Here is a 21,874-nt window from a genome sequence, read left to right as displayed (position 1 = left end):
GTTAGCCAGTGGATAGTCATGTTGTCCCAGTTGGCTCATTAGATTCCTGTGTGCCTCTTCGTCTTCCCAGAGAAAACAAAACTAAAAAACCCCCTTTACATCAGTCCTTATTTCAGATATAAGATGCCAGTTAACTATTTTCCCACAAATACCTTAAGCTCATTTTTACTTGAAAAAAAAAAAATTTCCCCCCAAAACTTTTAGTAATGAATGAGTACACAACAACATTTGGATAGTAATCCCATGGTGCAAGGATTTCCTGCAAAGTACCTTTAATATGTTTGCATCAGCAGCAAGCATTAGGATGTTCTAATTTTGGCACCGTAAGTTATATGTGTAGCATTACACATTAGATACCGAGTCACCACCCCAACCAGTATTTATCCATATGAATAGGAAAACTGAACAAAAACATAGTTCTGATAAAGGCTGCATTCATAAACCCAATACAGTTTAAGGTAATTTTTTTTTTTTTTTTTTACAATCAAGGGCTGCCATTTAGGATTGTTTTTTTTAATGATAAATAAAAAATAGGAATTATTTAGAAGATAAAATACTTCACTGTTCTTTACTGTTATTAATACAATATTGAGTGTTTTGCTATATAAAATATACTCCCAAGAAGTCAAAGTATTTAAAAACAGTGTATCAAATAAAAATCACAGCCATGTTACTGTTCAGCAACTCCATTCCAATAAACATTGGTATTGCATTCTCAAAAAAAAAAAAAAAAAATTGCAGCTGAGGCAAGAGCTCTCTGAAGCTTGCATTCTGGGCGTGTAAAACACCTCACTGCATACTTTTAAGACTGTCACTCTGCTTCAGTAATTTGAACCTGCCACATTTTACTTCAACAAGTAAAGCACTCTGCTGAGAATACAAAAATTTATAAAAAGGCCATCATAAAAGATTAAACCTCGGTAGGCATGTAAGCTTTCTTTTAATAAAAACAAAAATAGTCATTGTCATCTAGTTAAATAAGTCTCTTTGTTATAGAATGTTCCAGTTATTGAAAAAGGGACCCTAAAAAACCCAACTGCCTATATCTTAAAACCCTACCTCTCTTGCCCCATAATACACACATTTGAGGGAAGAGTCATTTAATGTGCAAATTGGCAAACAAATGTGGAGGAGAGGGGACTTCTTGAAATGACGTGCCCAATCAATTCTTGGTTTATTCTTTTACAATATCAACTTCCAGAAAACTAAAATAACCAAAGTAGCCCTAAAAATACACAAAACAGACCTTCATCTTTGCATTCCTTTCCCAATAAACACAAAAAGTATGTACAGCATGTTTAATAATATGCAATATGCAAAAGCTTTGTGTTGCTGTTAGCAACATCTATACCCACCCACCCTCCTTATTCACAAGTGTACCTCTACCTAACACAATTACATCACTAAGCCTGTTAGTTTGAAAGGGTCTTCAATTTGTTAAAACTGGAAAATCTTGGTATAGGGGCTCCACTCATTTGACTCAAGGTTATAGACTTCCACCGTATTCAGAAACTCATTGCCATCAAATCCTCCCACTGCATAAATAGTGTTCCCTACAGTTGCAATCCCAGCATTGCTCCTTGGTGAAGTCATGTTTCCCATCATCTTCCATTCATTTCTAGTTGGATCATACATCTCCACACAACTGATGGCATGAGAACCATCAAAGCCACCACCTACAAACAGTTTTCCTAAAAGAGAAAAGAGACAAGGTTAATCTAGAGAGGCTAAGAAAGAAACCCTTAAATTGATCTTTTGCTAAAACAGTGGTTCTTGGTAGAAAAGACTGTTCATTCTGTCAGAAAGTATTTATTGAATGCCTACTAATGTAGCAAGCACTCCCTAGAAGCTGGGGATACAAATGGAATAGAGTTGAAAAGAACCCGTTCGTATGTGTAAGTCAGGCAATTTAAAGGAAGGGGAGGCACCATCTAACTACAGTGCAATTCTCACAACAATTCTATGTGGTTGTTTCTATTACTGCCATTTCACAGATGAAGATATAATGAACAAAGAAGTTGGACAACTTGCCTAGAGATGCAACTAGTAAGTGGCAAACCAGAGTAGTTCTGTGCACTGGAAGTTTTGTTATTAGTCCAGTGCATAAGAACTAAGATTCAAAGTAAGTTATAGGAAAGCAGGTTTCAGATAACTGAACATTTTCTAGAGCTCTCCAACTATATAAAATGATTTTGGCATGGAAATTTCTTCTTGGAAACAGACTGAACTATGACTATTTTCAAATATACATGCAGGGCAGTTAATAATTTAATTTCAGACAAATAAAATGTTAGCATTAAATATTCTCTGGAGCTTAAGGAAAAACCTTATTAGTGATTCTCGAATTCATTATTTTCTCATCTGATTGTCACTTAGCCTACCTGCATCCATGTACTTACCCATAAAAGAACCGACAAGGCTCATAGTAGGCCAGGGGTTGCAGGCCAGTAGGCTACTTACTGGTGTGCCTACACACTTAGGCTCTTGCCAGTTGAGCCACAAGCTTTGTTCTAAAAACAATTCTAACTGAATTCATTATTGTAATTATGTAATTAAACATTATGTAAATCCATAAAATGGATGTGAAAACTGTGTCTACATATGATGATTTGCAAACACTTGTTAAAAATAATCTAAAAATATTGCTTCCAATTAGGCATGGAGTAGACAATTAGAAAAGACTAGATTTAGATGATTTCCATTTGTTTTGTTTTACAAATCAAATTTTTTAAAATTCTTGCTCTAAAGAAACAAACTCAAATTCCAAGATGATGCATTATGAGTATGATTTATGGAAGAAGATGAATTAATATGTTATATATCCAGTACTGAGTGATTAGAAAAGACATTTCTAAAAGACAAACCACCAGTCCCCACTGCATCAGAAAAGAAGGCTAGTTCTGAATTCTTAATTATACAAGTGGATAGTTATCACTGACATTCTCTTGGAATTTTAGAACAAACTCTTGCTACTACCTACTCCTCAGCTCTCCAAATCCCAACACTCACCGCCGAGAACAGCCACTCCAGCTCCTCGCCTAGCCACATTCATGGATGCAATTAAAGTCCAGGTGTTATTTTCAGGATTATAACGTTCTACTGTGTTCAGACAATTCCAAGACTCTGCGCCTCCAATTATGTACAAATAACCACCAAGCTCACAGACTGCAGACTGGTGTCTACCTATAAAATCAAGTCAAACCAAAATTATTATTCTATCTCCCCAAACTGTAAGTGTGCACTACACATACCATTGATTCAGAGGTCTTAAAAAAAAATCAACTTACGAATGTTAAGAGGAGCACAGCTTGTCCATGACTTTGTAATAGGATCAAATACATCACAATTTTTCAGTCCTTTTTGACCATATGGATCTGAGCCACCAACGATGTATAATTTCCCATTCAGAGCACACACTCCTATGTGAGTATAAAATAAGGTTATAAATTGATAACTTAATTATCATACTTAAATACTGATGATCTCAGCAGAAAAGTATTACCTGCATTACAACGATTAGTTCTCAATTCTGGAATAGGAGTCCAGTCATCTATGTTTGGATCATACATCTCTCCACATCTCAGGTCATCTGAGTGGCCATTTGATCCACCCACCACATAGAGCTGGCCCTATGCCAAAAGCGAGAGATTAATATTTCTGCCATTCTCAAGTTCTTAGAAAAAGCTAAATGTGGGCTGCTGCTTCCTGCAATATAGTGCACTTACCATGAGTACGGCCATTTGAAATCGGGCTCTTGGTGTCCTCATGGGAGCAAGAAAGGACCAATGATCTGTATGTGGATCATAGCATTCAACTGTTCGAAGACACTCCTCTCTGTTATAGCCACCTGGTACAAGAACCACAAAGAGTTATGCTTAAAGTATTAAACTGGACCAGCCTTTCTGGTCTAGAATGGTTTAAGTAATCTGTACAAATGAGAAAAAGAATCTTTGTCCACACACTTAATAAGGCCACATTAGTTAATGTTTTAATAAGTGCCTGTAACAGCTGAATGACAAAATTATGAGTGTAAGTAAATTGCTTAGTCTTGACTTGAAAATTAGGAGGGAACAATTACCCACTTCATAGTTTTTTAAGAATTAGAGACAGACATTAACTTGAAGGCTAGGCAATACTATAGTATTGACTTTTTATTTCTGTCGTCTTAGAATGTGGTAAAGTGGAATGTCACAGAAGAAGGCATATTAAATAAACCCTGTCTTCCAAAGTTTGCATGTCACAAGCAAGCATAAACGTCCACTTATAGAGGCTTAGCCAGTTGAAGGTTTCTGATAAGTCACTCATCCTTCTATTCTTACCTGCAGCTATGAGTTTGCCATTCATCTCTGCTGTCCCCAGACCAGATCGTGCGTACTGCATAGGAGACATGGGCTTTTCTATTAACTCATCTGGTTGCATCTCAAAGCTTAAACTTTTAATGAGTTTTGGAGTACTTGTTGGTGAGCTCTGTGGGCTGTTTCGCCCATGAAGGAAAATGACACAGAAAATACCATCCAGCACAGCCAGGCACAAGTAAGTGTTATCTGTAAGCACAAGAGTTCCATGTTTAAAGATGCAATTTTTATTACTTTTGGTTGCTGTGTGATCCTGAATTGGACTCCAGATTCCAGACAGGGGATGACCTGCTACTCTTTTCCAAATTCAGTTGCTTCTGAGTTTTTTCCTCAATCACTTTAGAAGTATTATATGGTTCCACTTAAAACTCCTTCTTAAAAAAAGAAATAAATTGAAGGCAATCTGACAAGTGTAATACACTTACTTGAAGTCTTTTCCGAAGCAACGATTTTCCACTCGTGCTTAGGGCTTTGTATTGTAGCATTTGGAGAAGACAGACATCCAATGGAACTGCTACTTATCTGCTTATGGCCATTCTCACGTGGTGGCTTTTTCTGCAAAATCAAAAGGCAGCTACAGAAACCTAGCCAAAGACCATACCTGGTGTACCTTTGCTCCTGAGCTATTCCACAACACTGAGAAAACCCTTAGTACCCTCCACTTATGCATGACATTTATAGCACACCTAGGTTTAACACAAAACAACACTTTCTGACTGACACACATCACTGGCATTCTTCCATCTCCACTTAATAAGGAAACAACTACACCTACCCTGGTCAAGAAAAAGTTCAAGTTCAACAATTAAAAAAACATGTTGTGGGTCAAGTATCAGAATAGTCAAGAGAGGAAAAAACGGAACCTCCTCCTTCATAATCCACATAGTCTTTATATTAAGTATAGAATTTTCCAAAATGTTATAAATCTAAAACAGCATGAATTAACTGAGAGAATACATTTAACCCACTATCTCCATGAAACTGCGAAACTTAACTAAATCATATGTACTGGTATCCTTCATATTAGCAGACATATATCCATCCAATCTCTCTGAAAGTTATTTTATAGGAAAAAAAAGTGGCAATTACAAGAAATATTTACAAGTATATTTCTTTAGGATTACCTTAAAGGTATTATAGAGTGGTTTTCTAGACAAGTAAAACTACATCAGAACACTGAAGTAAAAATGGTAATCAGAAATTAAGGAAGCAATAATACTAAAAGAACCAAATATTTTTAAAGGAATACATGAGAACATAAAAGAGGGAGAAATGGGCAAAGCTGCAAATTTTCAAATGACTGTAAGAAGATTACATTGTACCCTCGTGTATGAGTTCTCTTTGATGGTTTTCTTCCAGTTACTTTAGCTCTTGACACTTCCAAAGGATATGATCACATGTCATTAGAAGAGTCAAGATTACCCTGGTAGGAACTGCCTGCTGAATGAATAGGTACCACCTTCAGTACCTGGCCAAGTTTGCTCATCCACTTATTTTGATCCCCAGGGCCACAGCCTCATGGGTAGACAGAATCTCTTACAGAAATTTCTGTTTCGAGTGGAAGAAAAAGGCCATGAAACAATAGAGAAAAAGATTTTGATAGCTACTTGAAGCTGTGAAAAAACTATCAAGTTTGGTGTAAGCAATTCAGCAAATGTGGTTATAGCTTAAGTAGGCTATTTTGAGAAAAGGCGGAGAATGTACCATGCTAATGGTTATAATTACATTCCATTTAGACATTTATTATGTACCTAGGTGTTATTAGGTACTTTATTCACACTGTCTCTTTTAATCCATTAAGGGCAATGTATCTCCCCATTTTATAGGTAAAAATACTGAAAATAAGAGAGAAAATATGCATTGCCTAAGGCAATGCAAGAAAAATAAGGATTAGGAATTCTGAGTATAAAGCCACTCTTTTATACTACGATAGTCTGGTGTGTCCTGTGCTACTAGGAAGTACAAGGTACATAAAACCCTATCCCAATCTGTGGGAAGAAGGGATCCAAAGTAACACAAGTTGATGATGCTTGATTAAGAGCTTTCACTGTAGTAAGAAACCTGTTCTAATGTATGGCTTTAATTGAGAGAAAATCAAATGTGAAAAAAAAGCACAGTAACAATGAAGACTACTTGGTGGTATGTAACTAAGCCTTATATAGAAATGCTGGTTAACTCTTTTATGTTCCTTCCAGAACACTTTCAAACCTAATTCTTTACTCTCCTTTATTTTCAAACTTTACCCTATCAACTCCTCCCACTCAGCCCACCCACTGGCCCACACTTTCTTTGCCTCTGACCTCCCCAAGGGGTGGTCCCTGGTAGCTCTTTCTTTGTCAGCCACCATCACTTCTGAAGCTAAGCGTTTCTTAACCTTAATACTCTCTGGAAATTATACCCACTAAAGGTTACAAAGTGGCTTCCTAAAACCAATGTAGAAGAGATATCCCTAATCTTCTTTTACATGACCTCCCAGAGGATGATTTGACACAGTTAACAATCCAGTCCTCCTTCAAACTTTCTTTTCCTATGTTAGCTAGCTTGTACAACACAATTTGATTCCAATGGCGGCTTCTCAACTTTTTCTCTTCCTGAAGCTTAGTGTGTTTCCTCATCCTTTTTACTTCATCATCTCTATTCATGGCACTTCCCTGGAATAAGTCACACAGGTCAGAGTCCTACTCACCCTCAAATTCTTCGTTTCCTTAATTTTCCGAATCTAAACAATCATTAAAGACCTTTGTAACTATAAATGTCTAGAGTCCACACTTTCCCCTTCTCGTCCTTAGATCAAGCCCTCATCTTTTCACCTGAACTACTGCTTGTAATAGTCTACAAATTGTTCTCACAAGCTTTAATCTACCCTCTGTACCTGGTCATAAAAATAGAAGGGTTCGATGCATTAAGTAAAACAAACAAAAAAAACCCTCAAATGAGCTAGAATCCCACGACCCAGAGACTGCCACCTGATAGTTAACTATCTGTCTAAAATATGATAATGAACATATAGATCTCTGCTGTATGGAAATACCATAATTTAACCAATCCCCCTATTGCTAGACTCTTGTCCAGTTTTTCACTATTATTAAAGTTGTGAAATGTATCTGTTCAGATCACTCTACTCCCTTGTCTAAAATTCTTTGAAAGTCCCACACTACTTGTAGAATAAAGTATAATCCTCGATCAGATGTTATTTACCTACTCTCCCAGTCATGTGACCTGCAATTCCAACAGTATCGTCCTTTCACAGGTATCCTTTGCTATCTGACACACCTCTATCTGCTATGCAAACTCTTCCACATCCTCAGATGGCTCAAATGTCGCCTCCTTTGTGAAATTTCCCTAGTTTTTCTCCTTTTGGTTCCACCCTCCCCTTAATGTCTTCCGTAGGTAATGCGTATAAATCTGTTCTGTTTTACCTACTCCTGTAAGGTCCCGGAAGCAGAAACTGTCTCTTACACATTTCTGGGCCCTCTTACCTAACATCACGGCCTGCCACTTATCAGACACTCAACCACTGCTTGTTGAAAGGGTACTTTAAAAAACCATTAAATTTCAGTTTAGAGATGGTTAGAGATAAGAGGGAAAATATCCTCAATGTTCAAAATACACAAACATGAACAAAATTCTCAACTAACTCAGCCCCAAAAGCTTTTTGTGAAAATAAAAATATTCAGCCACTATTGACACAGAACACCTGATAGTATCACCATACACGTTATTTCTGAGTCTATCATTTACCTTCTAATTATTAAAGGAAAACACCCATTAACTTGGGTCGACTCAGCCTACTTTATAGTTATCCCTCACAAATACAATGTTGAGCTAAAGGCCAAACAAAAAGAATACATATTGTATAACCATTTACATAAATTTCAAACACAGGCAAACTAATCTAATGCTTCAGAAGTTGGGATATAATGGCTTCCTTTGGGGTAGTGTAGGGCAGTGACTGGGAAGGGGGCAAGAGGAAGGCTTCCAGAGTGCTAGAAGTCTCTTCTTGACCCAGGTAGTGTTTAAACCAGTGGGTTCACTATGTGACATTTATGATTTGTATTCTTTTCTCTATGTTATTTATCCATAAACTGAAAAAGTTTATACCTGAGATTTTTTTTTAAAAATTGTGTCTAACGGTCATTCCCAATACAAACAACTATTTTTTATAATCTGACCAAAATAACATTTAATTTCTATTTTGCTTCATCTTATTGGCCCTTTTTCTTACTGCTTATAAATCCTATTTGATTGAGAAAAAAATCTTAAGTGGGGTTCCCTACTTTGTTCTGTTAGTTTCTTTTTATGTGGCAAAAATGGTAGTAATGGTATGAAAGGTATGCTTGTTTTCTCCCACAAGTGTTTCTGTGCAGTCATACTAATGAAGGTCTTCCACTTTCCTTTATTAAAGGAAAATTTCAGTATACTATAAAATGCTCTAATCAAATTTTAACCTAAGGTTACCTCAGATGTGCAATGTGTACCTGCACAAACTGAATGTGGTCATCATCACTGCCAAACACCTCAGCCTGTCCAGCTAGTAGGTTCCCATCAAGCAGCTTGTGATCGGCTGAGTAGTACAAGGTTTGAACCTGCAAAACAGCAACAGAACACCCATGTGGCTACTGTCTCCATGGCTACTCCACTAGTATGCAGATCACACAAACGCCTCAAGGTAACCTCCAGTGTGCTTCTTGAGCTTCTTGACATCTTACTCTGGCAGGATCCCAAAGTAAAGAAAATACATGTCATGGTGGTAAAAATTTAAAAAACAAAAATAAGATACAGAATCTTCTAATACTGGCTGAAGAGTCCTTGGCTTGGTTGGCTTGAAAGAAATCTTCGTTTTTTCATAGCTTCTATGATACAGCATTAAGAAAAAAAGGCACTAGTACAATATATAGGCTCTTAAAGAATATACATATTTATAATAAAATACTGAATATGGTTTACACCTTTGAAGAGTAAGTGGTCTAATGTGCATAAACATATTTCCGTCCTGCGCAAGCAATGTCAAGAAAAACAGATAAAAAACAAGTGCAAAAATTCAAGCAAGCTACAGAGACACCTCCCTTAACAGATGCAAACATATGGCTAATGCATCTGATTTTCAAGTGGGAAACCATATAGAATTTAAAAATCACCTGTTAGCCTTTTTAGAGCATAATGATAACTGTATTTTTAAAGGCCTAACAGGTTTGGTAAGCCTTTAGTGAATCCGAAAGGCTTAAGTGGAGGGATAAACTCAAGGTCACTCCACTGTTCCATCTGCATGTTTAATTCCCACCATTTCTCCGTCAATTTTTTCTTGTGTATTTTTCAAAAAGTAGCCCAAGTTAAGTGAGTGACTATATGTATGAACAACACCATTGAAAAACACAAAGCTTTAAAGATAAGAATCCTGTAAAGGAGTAAACACCATTAAATCATCATCGTTCTCTGCCCACAGCGGATTTTTCTTAGGAGAACTGGGGCAGGACTGCTGCTTCTTTACGTGTCAATACACTTGAGGATTCTTCTTGTTTCTTCAGTCTTGGGTATCCTAGTTTTGTTAATAAACCTATGGGGAGATAAATCAATGGGGAGGAACAACCATTAGAAGCTTTTACCTACTTGTCAATTTAAAGCAAAAACCTGTGAAGAAAAATTAAGAATCTACAGAAAATTTCAGTACCACCTCCCATTTCTAAAGCAAATTACATGCTACTTTAAAGAAAGTTAACAGCACATAATAAGCAAAGAAATAAAAAAAGAAAAGCAGAAGACCAAACTGAACAGTTCATTCAGCTCACCTGGACACCCCCCCTGTTTCTCAGCTTAGGGGTACCTATAGCAAAATTTAAATTCTTTAGGGTCATGGTTATAAAATAAAAGTGAAAGGGAATCCTTCATGTTATAGCAAAATAATTTTTAATAATTGTTGAATCCCATTTACTTTAAAACTAACCTCTTCCATCAGCTCTTCCAGACTGTCTCCATTCTCCCAGATGCTACGCTGCACCCAGTTGATTACCTTTGTGTACAATTTGCCATTGCTGGGCAAGCAAACATTATCTTCAAGCATTACCTCCAACTAGAGTTGGGAAAAAACAAAGACACATGGATCAGTGTTGAGCCTCTAATTCTCAATTTCATAATAAAGAGGTCATAGATGCCCAACTGCACTCCATACGCTTACTCTAATTTTTAAGGAAACCAGTAGCCAAAAAAAAAAAAGAGAAGAAAAAGAAAAGAAAGTAAACAAACTGGTAGGCAGAAAACCATTACACTGCTAAAAATAACCGTATGGTTTCAATGTATTGTCTTTTTCATAACCATTACTCACTTGCTTGAAACATGGAGAAAGATTACATTCCTGGAACTAAGTAGTATGTATCTCTTTATTTAACCTTTACATCTTTCATCTTTATAGATTTTACCTTTAGCCGTGGAAGTTTAAGAAACTCTTCCTCTTCTGAAATTTGTAACAAATGCTCCTGAATATAAGCATCAACCTTATTCAACAAACGGGAGTCTCCCATACAACTTGCAAAATTTCGGTAAGAGATGCAGCTGGTAATATCCATTCTAGATAGTAAATAATCACCACAAACCTTGGAAAAGAAATACACGAGTGCCAACATTTACATACATTTTATTTAACAAATATTTAATACTCACTGTGTAAGTACTATGTGGATATATAAAGATTAACCAAAAATCACTGCCTTAGAACAAGTTTAACAGTAGGAAGAATACATGTATACAAACGATAAACATCAAAGAATGCCATTCAAATATATAAGAAAAAATGCAACAAACTGAAATGCTATGAAAATGCACATGAAATGTTCGGACAAGTATTTCCAACTAGAATAATAGATAAGACTTCATAAAGGCAGTAATCTGAATGGGGCTCTACAGGGGAGATGACGCTGAATGCACACAGAAACTAGGGAAGATGCTGCAACAATTTAGTTTGGCCAGAACAAAACATAAGACAATCAAAATAGTTTTGGAAGAATAGCAACTATATTAAGGAGAGCCTGGAATTCTAACCTGAGGGACGTGTGCTATGACCACAAAAGGATTTTTAAGCAGGGTGAGGGGCTTAGCAAACTTCTTCTCAAAGGGCCAGACAGTAAGTTTTTAGGCTTGTGGGCCGTACTTTCTCACAACTACTCAGCTCTGTCACAGCAGGTGGAAAGCAGCCATAGACCATATGTAAATGAAGGCTATGTTACAATAAGATGTTATAAAAGCAGGCAGCTGGCCTCAGGCCTGCAGTTTTCTGACTCCCACATTAGAGGATTAAATGCCTTTTTTCCTGTAAATTATTAAGCACTTCTCAGTGGCATTAAATTCTAGAAAGAATACTTCTAAAGAACAACCGAGAAGTGTGGAAGAACGGAGAATTAAGGATATGAGTTATATGATTAACTGAGAAAATCAAGACTTACCCTGCCAGAAGAGACTACTGAAAGAGCAAGATTGTAGCTTGAATTATCTGAGAGGAAGTGTGACCCTGCTGTGTTACATTGGCTAAACAGTTAAAATTACATACATATTCGGTTCTCTAGGGGAAAAAAAGGGACATTTTCAAGTTCTTGAGTCCAACAGATGTCTTATAACAAACTGTACACACTAATCATATAAAATAAGACCCCCTAGTAACAGTACTCCTTGTGTATTACTTCTGTTACTCTACCTGCTTTACTCGGTCCATCTTCAGCTTTTTTGCTGCAGAATAAACGTCTTTGACTAATTCCTTATCGGCTTTCAACCTATTAGAAAAAAGGTTCTTTATCATTTATCATACCAAGGCCTTGAAACACAGACACTTAATTTAAATAAATTTAGAGGGACTTGGAATTTCATTCCCTAGTTGTATGGTGTACTTCAGAGAACTTACTGAGCAGTGTAGGCATAATTCAACAAGACTTCAACAGCTTCCGGATTGAGATCATCAAACTTAACATGAGAAATTCGGTGAGGATCACTATCATTATTAAAGATTTCAAATAAATAGGGGCTGCAGCAAGCCAGGACTGCTCTGTGTGCTAACATCTCATGGCCACAGACCTGCAAAGTGAGGAATTAACATTAGAAGCATTGTGGACTATGTATTTCTCTAGCTAATTACTACATCGTACCCTTCAGCTTACATTTCTGGGTAAATCATTCTTTTTTAAACTTATTTCATTAAATGCCTCCTGTGAAAAACAAAACAAGCCAATCCAAGAACATATGGTTTTTAGTAATGAAAGATCAATTCTGTAAGTTTCCAATTACGTTTTAAATACCTGAAGTCGAACATCACAGAACTGGCCACTTTTCCTCAGGGCATTTAATTTGGCAACAGAAGACTCAATGAAATTTTCATCTTCAAACATTAAATATCCATTGGGAATCATTTTTCCTTATAATTTGGCTAAAGGGCAGAAAGAAAGAATGAATGGTGATTTTTATAACATTTTAAAGAGTAATGCAGTATTTTTAATTTTCGAATTTCATCCTATCAACAACACATAAAATGTTATCATACAAAAACATTGCTAAAACACCACTGACACTGAACGTCTAAGCCTTTGTACCCCTATACTTTGGTCCTAAGTCTTTTCAAGGATTCATACAGTAGTGTTACGGTGTCCCAGCAATTTTGGCCAGGTTTCTATTCCTATTAGTACATTCATTGTGAAGGAGAAAAAAAATGTAAACCCAGCCCTGCCCAAACCCATATAACAAGCAACTGAAAAGCCTGGAAGGATGTGAAGTGGTCATCACATATAGATTCCTTGGTTGGGGCTGCAGTCATTCCTTTACTCACTGATACATACGACTAACTTACATTCTGTTCCCTTTGCTCTACTCAATATTCTGTGATAACCTATGTGAGAAAAGAAGCTAAAAAAGAATCAATATATGTATAACTGTATATGTATATATATAACTGAATCACTTTGCTGTACACCTGAAACTAACACAACATTGTAAATCAACTATACGCCAATAAAATAAAAATATTTAAAAATTCTGTTCCCTTTGCAGGTTTCATATATTTTAAATCACTTATCTCATAAACATACAAGATAGAAATGTATGTTCTTTAAAAAATTTTCCATTTCACCGTTTCTTGTGAACAAGTGACTAATGGCTACACAAAATGCATCATTAAAAAGTGGTAATAGAAGATTTCAGTTTGAAGTAACTGATTTATTTAAATTCAAAATAGTTTATAGAAAGGAAAATATAGGAAAAAAATTTTTTCTATGAATATTACTGACTTCGCCTTTTAAAAAAATTATGAAAGGCTGTTAGTGTACTTGGCACAGTCTTCAGAAAAAAAAAAAATGTGTGCACTGGGCACTGACTATCCACTTACCTACTATACTGGTGAGAAATGTATTTCCGGGGTGTTTTAAATAATCAAGGACAAAGGAAACTCAGCGCTTTGTTGAGGTATGAAGACAGGTGGCTGAAGTGAAGGCAGAGGTGTCTGAAGCTCTAATGGTGATTCCAAAACTATCAGGCTTGAAAATGATGTAATCAAGTCCTTTAAAGCTATAGACACGAACTTCTTCTGTGATAATCATGCATCATAATCTGTAATAATGACAATTGTTGGATATTCAGAATGATCAAAGACTGCCAATGATCTAGGTAGATCAGATCATGCAAAGTCCTGATCTTGAAGACATTTTGAGGTAAATGGCACAATACAGAAAATAACACGAATGCAACTATACATAAGCATTTTCATTTAACCTGCAACCACTCAGGTGATTAAAAAAAATAAAATCCCTCCCCAGAAGGAGCTAGTAACTTTTACCATTTAAGTGAGATACACAAGCACAAAATTAGAGAAAAATATAAATATTGGTTAATTCTAATATTCTTTACTATTAGATTCCAACTAATATACAAACATGTGTTCTGTCTGTTACCAGCCAGCAAGCAACCATCATTATTCCCCGACATGTATACAATGTTACAGTCAAACCAGATATACTGTTTCCCAAAATGTGCTCTGTAGGTACCCACCTCTGTAACTTCAAGTTTCCTTTTCTTGGAATACCCTTAACCCAACCTCTGCCTGCTGAAATCTTACCTCCAGAGCCCCTGCCAAATCCCTTCAGCTGAGTAGTTCCTCCCCATCCTCCACATACTGAATCCTCTCTGAAAGTGTGTATGTGTGATCTTCCAGCTGGTCTGTACTGGCTTATCTTCCTTGATTCAAGGCCTCTTGAAGGCAGAGCCTCTGTTTTCTTTATCTTTGTATCCTTCCCATCTCCCCCCACCAAAACAACTAGCCTAGAAACCTGAATATAAAGATGAGTAATTTGTTGAAATGAACTAAATAAACAAAAAGGAAAATATTAATGTCTGTGCTTTGTATGATCATTTTTCTCATATACAGTAATAAACTACCAATGGAACAATTCTGGTTCAAATCAAATCTTCAGGGAAATCACATTCAGTCCTCCCCCCATTTTCACATGTCATTAACTAAAAGTGTCAAAGTCAGATGGTACTTATTTTTTAATCATCTGAACTGCTATTACACCACTAATTCAACAAACCAGAACTAAATAAGAAATTATGTGAAAGATGTGCATACTTTTTAAAATGGACATCTTCAAATTACCTGTAATTCCCTTATATATCAATCAAGCCCACAATTCTAAATCTAACAATTATGTTAATGTGAATGGTCCCTTACCCCAGAACCCACTTGAAGGCTAGTCCAGTTCCATTTCAACAAACTATTGTATTAAGTGCAACACATGCGCAATCTGTATCCCGTACGCCTTCACTGGTTTCTCCATAGCTTAGGTTTTATTTCAAGGAAACCTGAGTATTCTGACTCAGGTTGGGACTGTTGTCAATTCTTACTCCTGCAATGAAAGTATTTCATACCTTTATGTAATATTGATTTCCTCTGCTCTACACTTGCATCCAGATTAGTTAATTCAGCTTTTCTTAAGAAACCAGTTCTAACAAAACAAATGTTTTCCAAGTAACACACAATTCTATGTACAGAGAGAACACACTATCCAAAAGAAACCCTCAAACATTTTCAGCCAAGACCTAGCTCAAGTTGGGAAAATCTATGCAAGGGTGAAAGGGGGGGACCCCTCCATGCAAGTTATGTTGGATATTATTAAAATGTATGCCCTCTGAAAAACCAAAAACAAAGGGAGATTTATAAGTATTTTAAACTTTGACCAGTTTTATTCAGTATTTATTTGTAAACTAGCCTTGATCTTACCAAGAATAAAAATGGCATCTATAAATATATAGACACACCTCGTTTTACTGCACTTCACTTTTCCTGCTTCACAAATACTACCTTTTTTTTTTTTTGCAAATTGAAGGTCTGTGGCAACCCTGAGTTGCCAGCTGATGGTCAGCATTTTTTAACAATGAAGTATTTTGAAATTAAGGTATGTATGTTATTTTTAAAGACATAATGTTTTGGACACTTAATAGACTCCAGTAGAGTGTAAACATAACTTTTATGTGCACTGAGAAACCAAAAAATTGGCGTGACTCGCTTTACCACAGTGGCCCAGAACCAAACTCACAGTATCTCTGTGGGTGTATTTGATAAATTGAAAGTCCTACCTTAAATTTATTTTGGAAAACAACAAGAACAACAAAAACCTGGATGGTTAAAACCACTTCAGTCCTTTGGGAGAAAATACTGGAGAATTTTTGGAGCAACTCTTGCCATACAAATTTGTACAATATTATTAGTTCTGCAATAGAGTGAGTACTACTACATTAGTACTCGATGATTTTCTCGTATAGCAAGGTCTTAACATGAACCTCATCTCTTTAACATCTGCTGATCCGTATAACCCTACTTGATTTTAAAAGCTAGCCCAAGTCCACTCAACATTTAAGTTAATGCAACAAACTTTATCTAATTACGGTCCTTATATACTATATGCCCCTACTCTCACCCACCCCCAAGTTGGAGGAGGTCACCTCAGCTTCTGCCTGCAAAACCATGTCTTTCAAAGTTCACATTCACTTTCAGTAAAGTTAGTGTGGACAAATTGAGTTTTAAGCCATTCCACAGAGTCACAGATCTCAGTTTGGTCTATGAAACTCAAACTCAAAAACTGATGGAATAAAAATGTGTGGAGAATGTTTTATCTTTGAAAAGCCAAACCAAAAGCCCCAACATCCCAGGCTTACATACAATTATAAAATTTAGAATTTTATTTGATATTTAAAAAACACATTCGACTAATCCACTTTTAAAATTAAAACTGAGATCAAATGCAATATATTCTGGTAAACAGTCTTCAGTTTCTTCATATGGCCAGTGCAAGAAAAGGGATATAGATGACTTATAAATGACTAATTAAACTGCTTTAGTAAAACCCAGAAGTTCACATGTTACCACAGCCCCCCAAAAGATCAGCTGAACCCAAATACAATTCAGTAAGCCTTATCAAGGAGCTGTAAAAAATGTAGGTACAATATGACCTGCCCCCAAATTCTTCTTGGGCCTTCAGTAAGAGCAAGATAAAATGTTATCAAACTTTCAAAGAATCCTTAAAACCTCAAGGCAAATTACAAGTATTATTTAAGTTTCAAGGCAATCTTTTGAGGGTAGCCAACTCACAAAATAGTAACCTACTCCATTTTTAAAGGACAGATGTTATAATACAAAGTAAGTCAATGAATCTTTTAAAAACCAGAAGTTATAGATTCCCAATGTCTGAAACGATCCATCTATATCAAAACTCACCAAACGCACTCACTCACTCCATGCTTTTAACCTCATTGTTCTGTAATTCTTATATCCCACAAACATTTATGGCTCCAAACATACGGCAGGCACAGTCTGGAATGGGATGCTCATAACACAATGAAGTTAACTCCATTCCCCAGCCTTGAACACTCCACAGACCAATCAGAAAGACAAACCAAGCAGTGAAAACAGTTCAAACAAAAGGGGGAAAAGGTATGAAAGCACACATATTCCAGAAACTGCAGCGATCTCTGTTTAAATAGACTGTAGTTTGCAGGATGCATATGGTAAACAGTAGGAGAGGAAGTAAAAGAGATCAACATTAAGGTTTAAACAGAGCACAATTTTTAGCACAGAGGCATAGGACACTAGCAGAAATACAGGGGATGGTCTGGAGGAATGGGTAAAACATGGATGCAGGGAAATTATTTATAACCCTTGCTTATCCTAACTAAGGTAATAAGGATATTTTAGAGTAGATATGTGGCATCAATATCAAAATTAGAATTCCAAAAAGCATAATAGAGACATTTTCAGTTTGCTGCATGCTTAAAGTCAGGAAGGAAAAGAGGAGTTTGCTTTGGGGCATTATAAGGCTGAGGTACCTGTTGGGCATCCAGGTTGATACCAAAAGTGTAAGTAAGGATAGTGAGCAATGTATCGGTTTATAAATCATTTACAAGGCGGTAATTGAAGTTTACAAGTAAATATAATCATGTACTTTCTGTGGTTCTAACAAAAACTCAGAAATACTCCCTTATTCATTAATTCCTCCATTTACACTCTCTAGCACAAGGTAGGAGGCTCCCCAACCCTCTTGTAGATTTGACTATACAATCATACTGTTGAAAAGTCAATGAAATTATTTTTAGGGGTACTTCATCTTAATATCAATGATTAAGACAGTTCCCCAAGAGGAAAACATTTTGCATTGAACAACAACAACAACAACACTTATTTGCGAAACACATTCAATTGCCACCTAAAATATCCTTCAATCAAGAAAAAACAAAACCCCACTCCAAAGTATTGGGGCGGCCAAAAAGTTCGTTCGGATTTTTCTGTAACTTCTTACAGGAAAAACCCGTACGAACTTCTTGGCCAACCCAATAAGTAGCCAAAAAGACACTAATTTAAAACTAAAACCAAAACCTGGAACACTTTGTTTTGGGGGGAAAAGTCAGAAAAACAGACCTGCAAATTAAGACAATTAAGAAATTAATATTAACTAATGATAGAGATTTCATCTATTAGGAAAACAGAGGAAAAACCATTCTGGGTCTCCTTTAGGTCAGTGATGCTAGTCCAGTTTTACCTCTCACTACCAAATTATAGACATTAGACAAGTAGCCTGCCAGCTGGTATTAAATTATAGTATTCTCAATCCAATTCTAAACAGTGTACACCTCATCTCCAGATATACAAAGAATAACTGCTCCTTCAGCATCTTTCAGACAGAAGTTTTGGCATGATTATGCCTAAAGCTACTCATCGGTATACTGTTATCCTTAAACAACCACCAGTGCTAGAATTATTTAAAAAATGTCTCTGGTAGTCTAGTCCATGCTGTACTTGTTGAACTGTTTAGAGTAGTACTATGCTTACAGGGTTGTTATTTACTACTAGACAGAAGATCACCACACGCAAGTTCTCAAAGAACAGCTTGATGCCAGGGTGTTCTAATCCTCCATGACTGACAACAGACATTAAGGAAACAAAAATAAACCCTTTAGGCCTCTGATTTCTACTTATCTAGTTTTTGAAACGTCAGCGCCCTCAAACAATAGATCTGTCTACTTTGTATTGGGGGAAAAGTAAATCTATTTCTAAAGTATTTGTGGTTCAAGTTTCCCTACGGTCAATCCTCAATCTGATACTGCCTACTACCTTCCTACCATCATGAGCTTACAACCAGAGTCCCTTTGCAAGATGCGCAGAAGGACGGGAAAAGAGCAAACCTCTCTGCCGATTTTCTTTGGCAAAAACAAAGTGGCGAGCGCCCCAGAGTGACTGGAGAGTCCTGCAGTCCCAGGCCTTCATCCCCGCGCGGCGGGGCGGGAGCCCACTCCGAAGGCTGGGAGGCAGAGCGCCCAGCGTCTGCACACCCCCGCCCGGGATTGGCCAGCCCCGCAGTCATTCAGCGCGACACGTCAGGGCAGCCGCTCCCTTCCTCCCTCCTCCCGCCCCCTTCTCCCCGCGCTTGGCAAGAAAAGCGGGCAACGTGGAGCGGGAACAAAGGACCCCGCGGCCCACGGCGATCAGGGGCGCGGTGCCACCGTACCCCAGGCCCGGGGTACCGATGGGGCCCTGGACCAGCTCCCCGCCCACACTCGCCGGGTCCTGGGAAGGCTCACGGAAGAGAGTCCAGACCCCGGGCCGACCCCAACACTGGGCATCGATTCTTGACAGCAGGAACGGAGATTCCCGCGCCCTCCTTCTGGGAGGTCATCCCTGGCCCGCGCGCGGCGTCTTGACCCAGGCCCCCGAGGACCCCTTGTGCAAAAACTTCTCGTTCCTCACGCCCTGCTTCCTCGACTCCAGCGCTCTCCGAGGCGGCCCGAGCCCGCCCTTGGCCGCTAACGCGATCCGGCAACCACAGCAGCACCGGGAGTGCGAGGGCCGCTCGGCTGCGGCTCCTCGCCCCCAGAGAGCGACGGCGGCAGCGGCCGCGGCTTGGGGCGTCCTCCTCCCGGCACCCGGCACCGCTCCGCGCCATTCCCCAGTTCGCAGTCTGGCTGCGCCCTCTTCCTCCTCCACCGTCGACGGGACCAGCGCGTATTACCTGGTTCATCTCTGAAGAGATGGAAAAACTCATCTCTGGAGCTTCAAAGGGGAGCAGAAGGAAGCGGGCGGTAATCGGCCCAACGGAAAGCGTCTCGAGGCCACCAAGAAGAGAGCGACCGAGCGGGGAGACGAGCGAACAGCCTGCAGAGGCTGCGAGGAAGGGGAGCGCACCGGAAATTCGCAGGGACTCGCTCGCTGGCTCGCTGGCACAGCGGCGCTGAAGCCGCAGGCGGCGAAACTGTGGCCAGCAGTTCCGAGAGACCGACCTCCACGCGCGTCCCGGAGACACTGCCCCCGCCGCAGCCGCCCGCTAGCGCCTCACCCCCTCGCACGTCACCACGTGCGCCGCTGCCGTAGCCGCCGCCAACGCCTCCGCGACGCTTCCGGCTGGAAAGCGTCGGCAAATGACTGGCGAGCACAGCAATATAGCGCTCGAGGCCCCGCCCTCCGCTGGCCCCGCCCCCACCCTTTTCCCCCGCCCTGTTTGGTTCCGTCCTGCGCAGCTCAACTAGGTCAAAGCAAGGTGATCTTTGGAAGAGCGGGTGCTCGGGGCCCGACACTTGTCGCGCCGTCGGCCCTCGCCCTTTCAGGGCGGGAACTGGTTCCCTCCAGCCGCCCTCACCTGTTCTGCCATCCCCTGGAGGCACAATATAGCCAGACAGATTAGACGTGAGAGATTAGATTTTTCGGCGTCAGACGTACATCTAGGCAACAGCCCTAGGACTGGAGCTGGCCGCAGTGGACCTAAGAGTCTGTAGCTGCCCGTCCACCCTTACCTTTGTAGGAGGGTGGTGCGAGGAGGAAGCGTGGTGATTGTGAGGAAGAGCAGAGGCACGCCGACGAAAAGGGGTGAGAGGATTCAGTAACTTAGAGAAAACAATTGGAGAGGTCAGAGAAGGCCTAATATTATATCAGTGTTGCTCTGAAAAACTGTTTACTTCTACTTTTTGTCCCCGGGATTTGTTTTGTCTGAGTGCAGCTCTCCTCTCGGCGACACTGAGTCAGCTCTTTGCTGGACTTGCCCTCTTGGAAAAAGAAAATAACCTTGAGACCAGATAGCAACCTTAATTATCCCCCACGCACTCACCCACCTTGTCCCCAGAAGACAAACCTGTTCAGGGGGAGCGTCGGGTATAGCAGGCTGACAGCAACTTCATGGGACTCTGAAGGGCACACTGGAAAGCTTCCTAGATTGAAGGTGAGGGGATTTCGTGAGGTAAACTTGTTTAGAGTTTGGCAAAAGCTTCCAGGTTAATGTCCTGTTAAGCCTATCCTGATTTGGTGAGGGCGCTTAAGCCAGCTACACCTAACCTTGTTTGTATCTGATCCCTCTGCTTAATTAGTAGACATATTTCTAGGAGCTCTTTGTCATCACTCCCTACCATTCTTTATCATTAACTATTTCGTATATGCTTATGGGAGCAGGAAAAATGTTGGGGCCCTTCATCTGCAATAGAAGCTTTACAACTTTTTATTCTAAAATATTGAGGCAAGGAGATTTTTGTTTTGTTTCCAATTCAATTGTGGAAGGAAACAGGGTCTAAGATATCTATAATTCTTATACCTTTCTTAAGGAGAAAAAGACTGACATTTGCCACTGGCCTCTTGTTTTTGTCTTCTGATAATAATTGACAGCAGTGTTCACTTTTATTGCAAATGAAACTATTCGAGTACATACCTTTTACATTCCTTTAATACCATAGACTTCATCTTTCGAGAGAGAGAGTATGAACTTCCCACTTCAGGTAGGCACATGACTTTGTGGCCTGCTGGACACATGGTCCCACTCGCTGTACTCTAAATAGTGCCTCTGTGACCTGAAACAGTCACCACTTTCTTAAAGCTACAGTGTGATCAGTCAATGCATTTTTGCCTTGTATGGAATTTCACATTTGCATATTACCTTCTCTATGAATAATGACAATTTATGCATTCCATTTGTCTTCCAGGCAACTCCAGATTTAAGCCTATCTTTCCAATTACTATATAATCCAGA

General features: G+C 38.9%; 1 protein-coding gene across 4 annotated transcripts; it reads right to left on the bottom strand.

Annotated features, from left to right (window-relative positions):
* Positions 1-227: 227 nt before the first annotated feature.
* On the bottom strand, positions 228-20,184 carry IVNS1ABP (influenza virus NS1A binding protein). 4 transcript variants are annotated; one of them, XM_060131565.1, is made up of 15 exons: positions 19,877-20,184; positions 13,711-13,931; positions 12,632-12,759; positions 12,241-12,410; positions 12,037-12,112; positions 10,769-10,942; positions 10,297-10,422; positions 8,834-8,941; positions 4,781-4,910; positions 4,320-4,544; positions 3,726-3,847; positions 3,503-3,629; positions 3,288-3,419; positions 3,010-3,183; positions 228-1,691 (listed from the first exon to the last, which is right to left on the bottom strand). In XM_060131565.1, exons 3-15 carry the CDS (start codon positions 12,740-12,742, stop codon positions 1,438-1,440), a joined length of 1,929 nt encoding a protein of 642 aa, XP_059987548.1. In that variant the 5' UTR covers positions 12,743-12,759; positions 13,711-13,931; positions 19,877-20,184; the 3' UTR covers positions 228-1,437. The 4 variants fall into 4 exon arrangements, with proteins under 4 accessions (XP_059987548.1, XP_059987564.1, XP_059987556.1 ...); XM_060131581.1 differs by having other exon boundaries at positions 10,769-10,825; positions 19,877-20,183; XM_060131573.1 differs by having other exon boundaries at positions 20,050-20,065.
* Between the last annotated feature and the right edge of the window lie 1,690 nt (positions 20,185-21,874).

This window comes from Lagenorhynchus albirostris, chromosome 2 (genome assembly GCF_949774975.1).
Source record: "Lagenorhynchus albirostris chromosome 2, mLagAlb1.1, whole genome shotgun sequence".
Classification (NCBI taxonomy): Eukaryota; Metazoa; Chordata; class Mammalia; order Artiodactyla; family Delphinidae; genus Lagenorhynchus; species Lagenorhynchus albirostris.
Note: the sequence above shows the minus strand (reverse complement) of the source record. Positions and strands in the feature narration are given on the sequence as shown.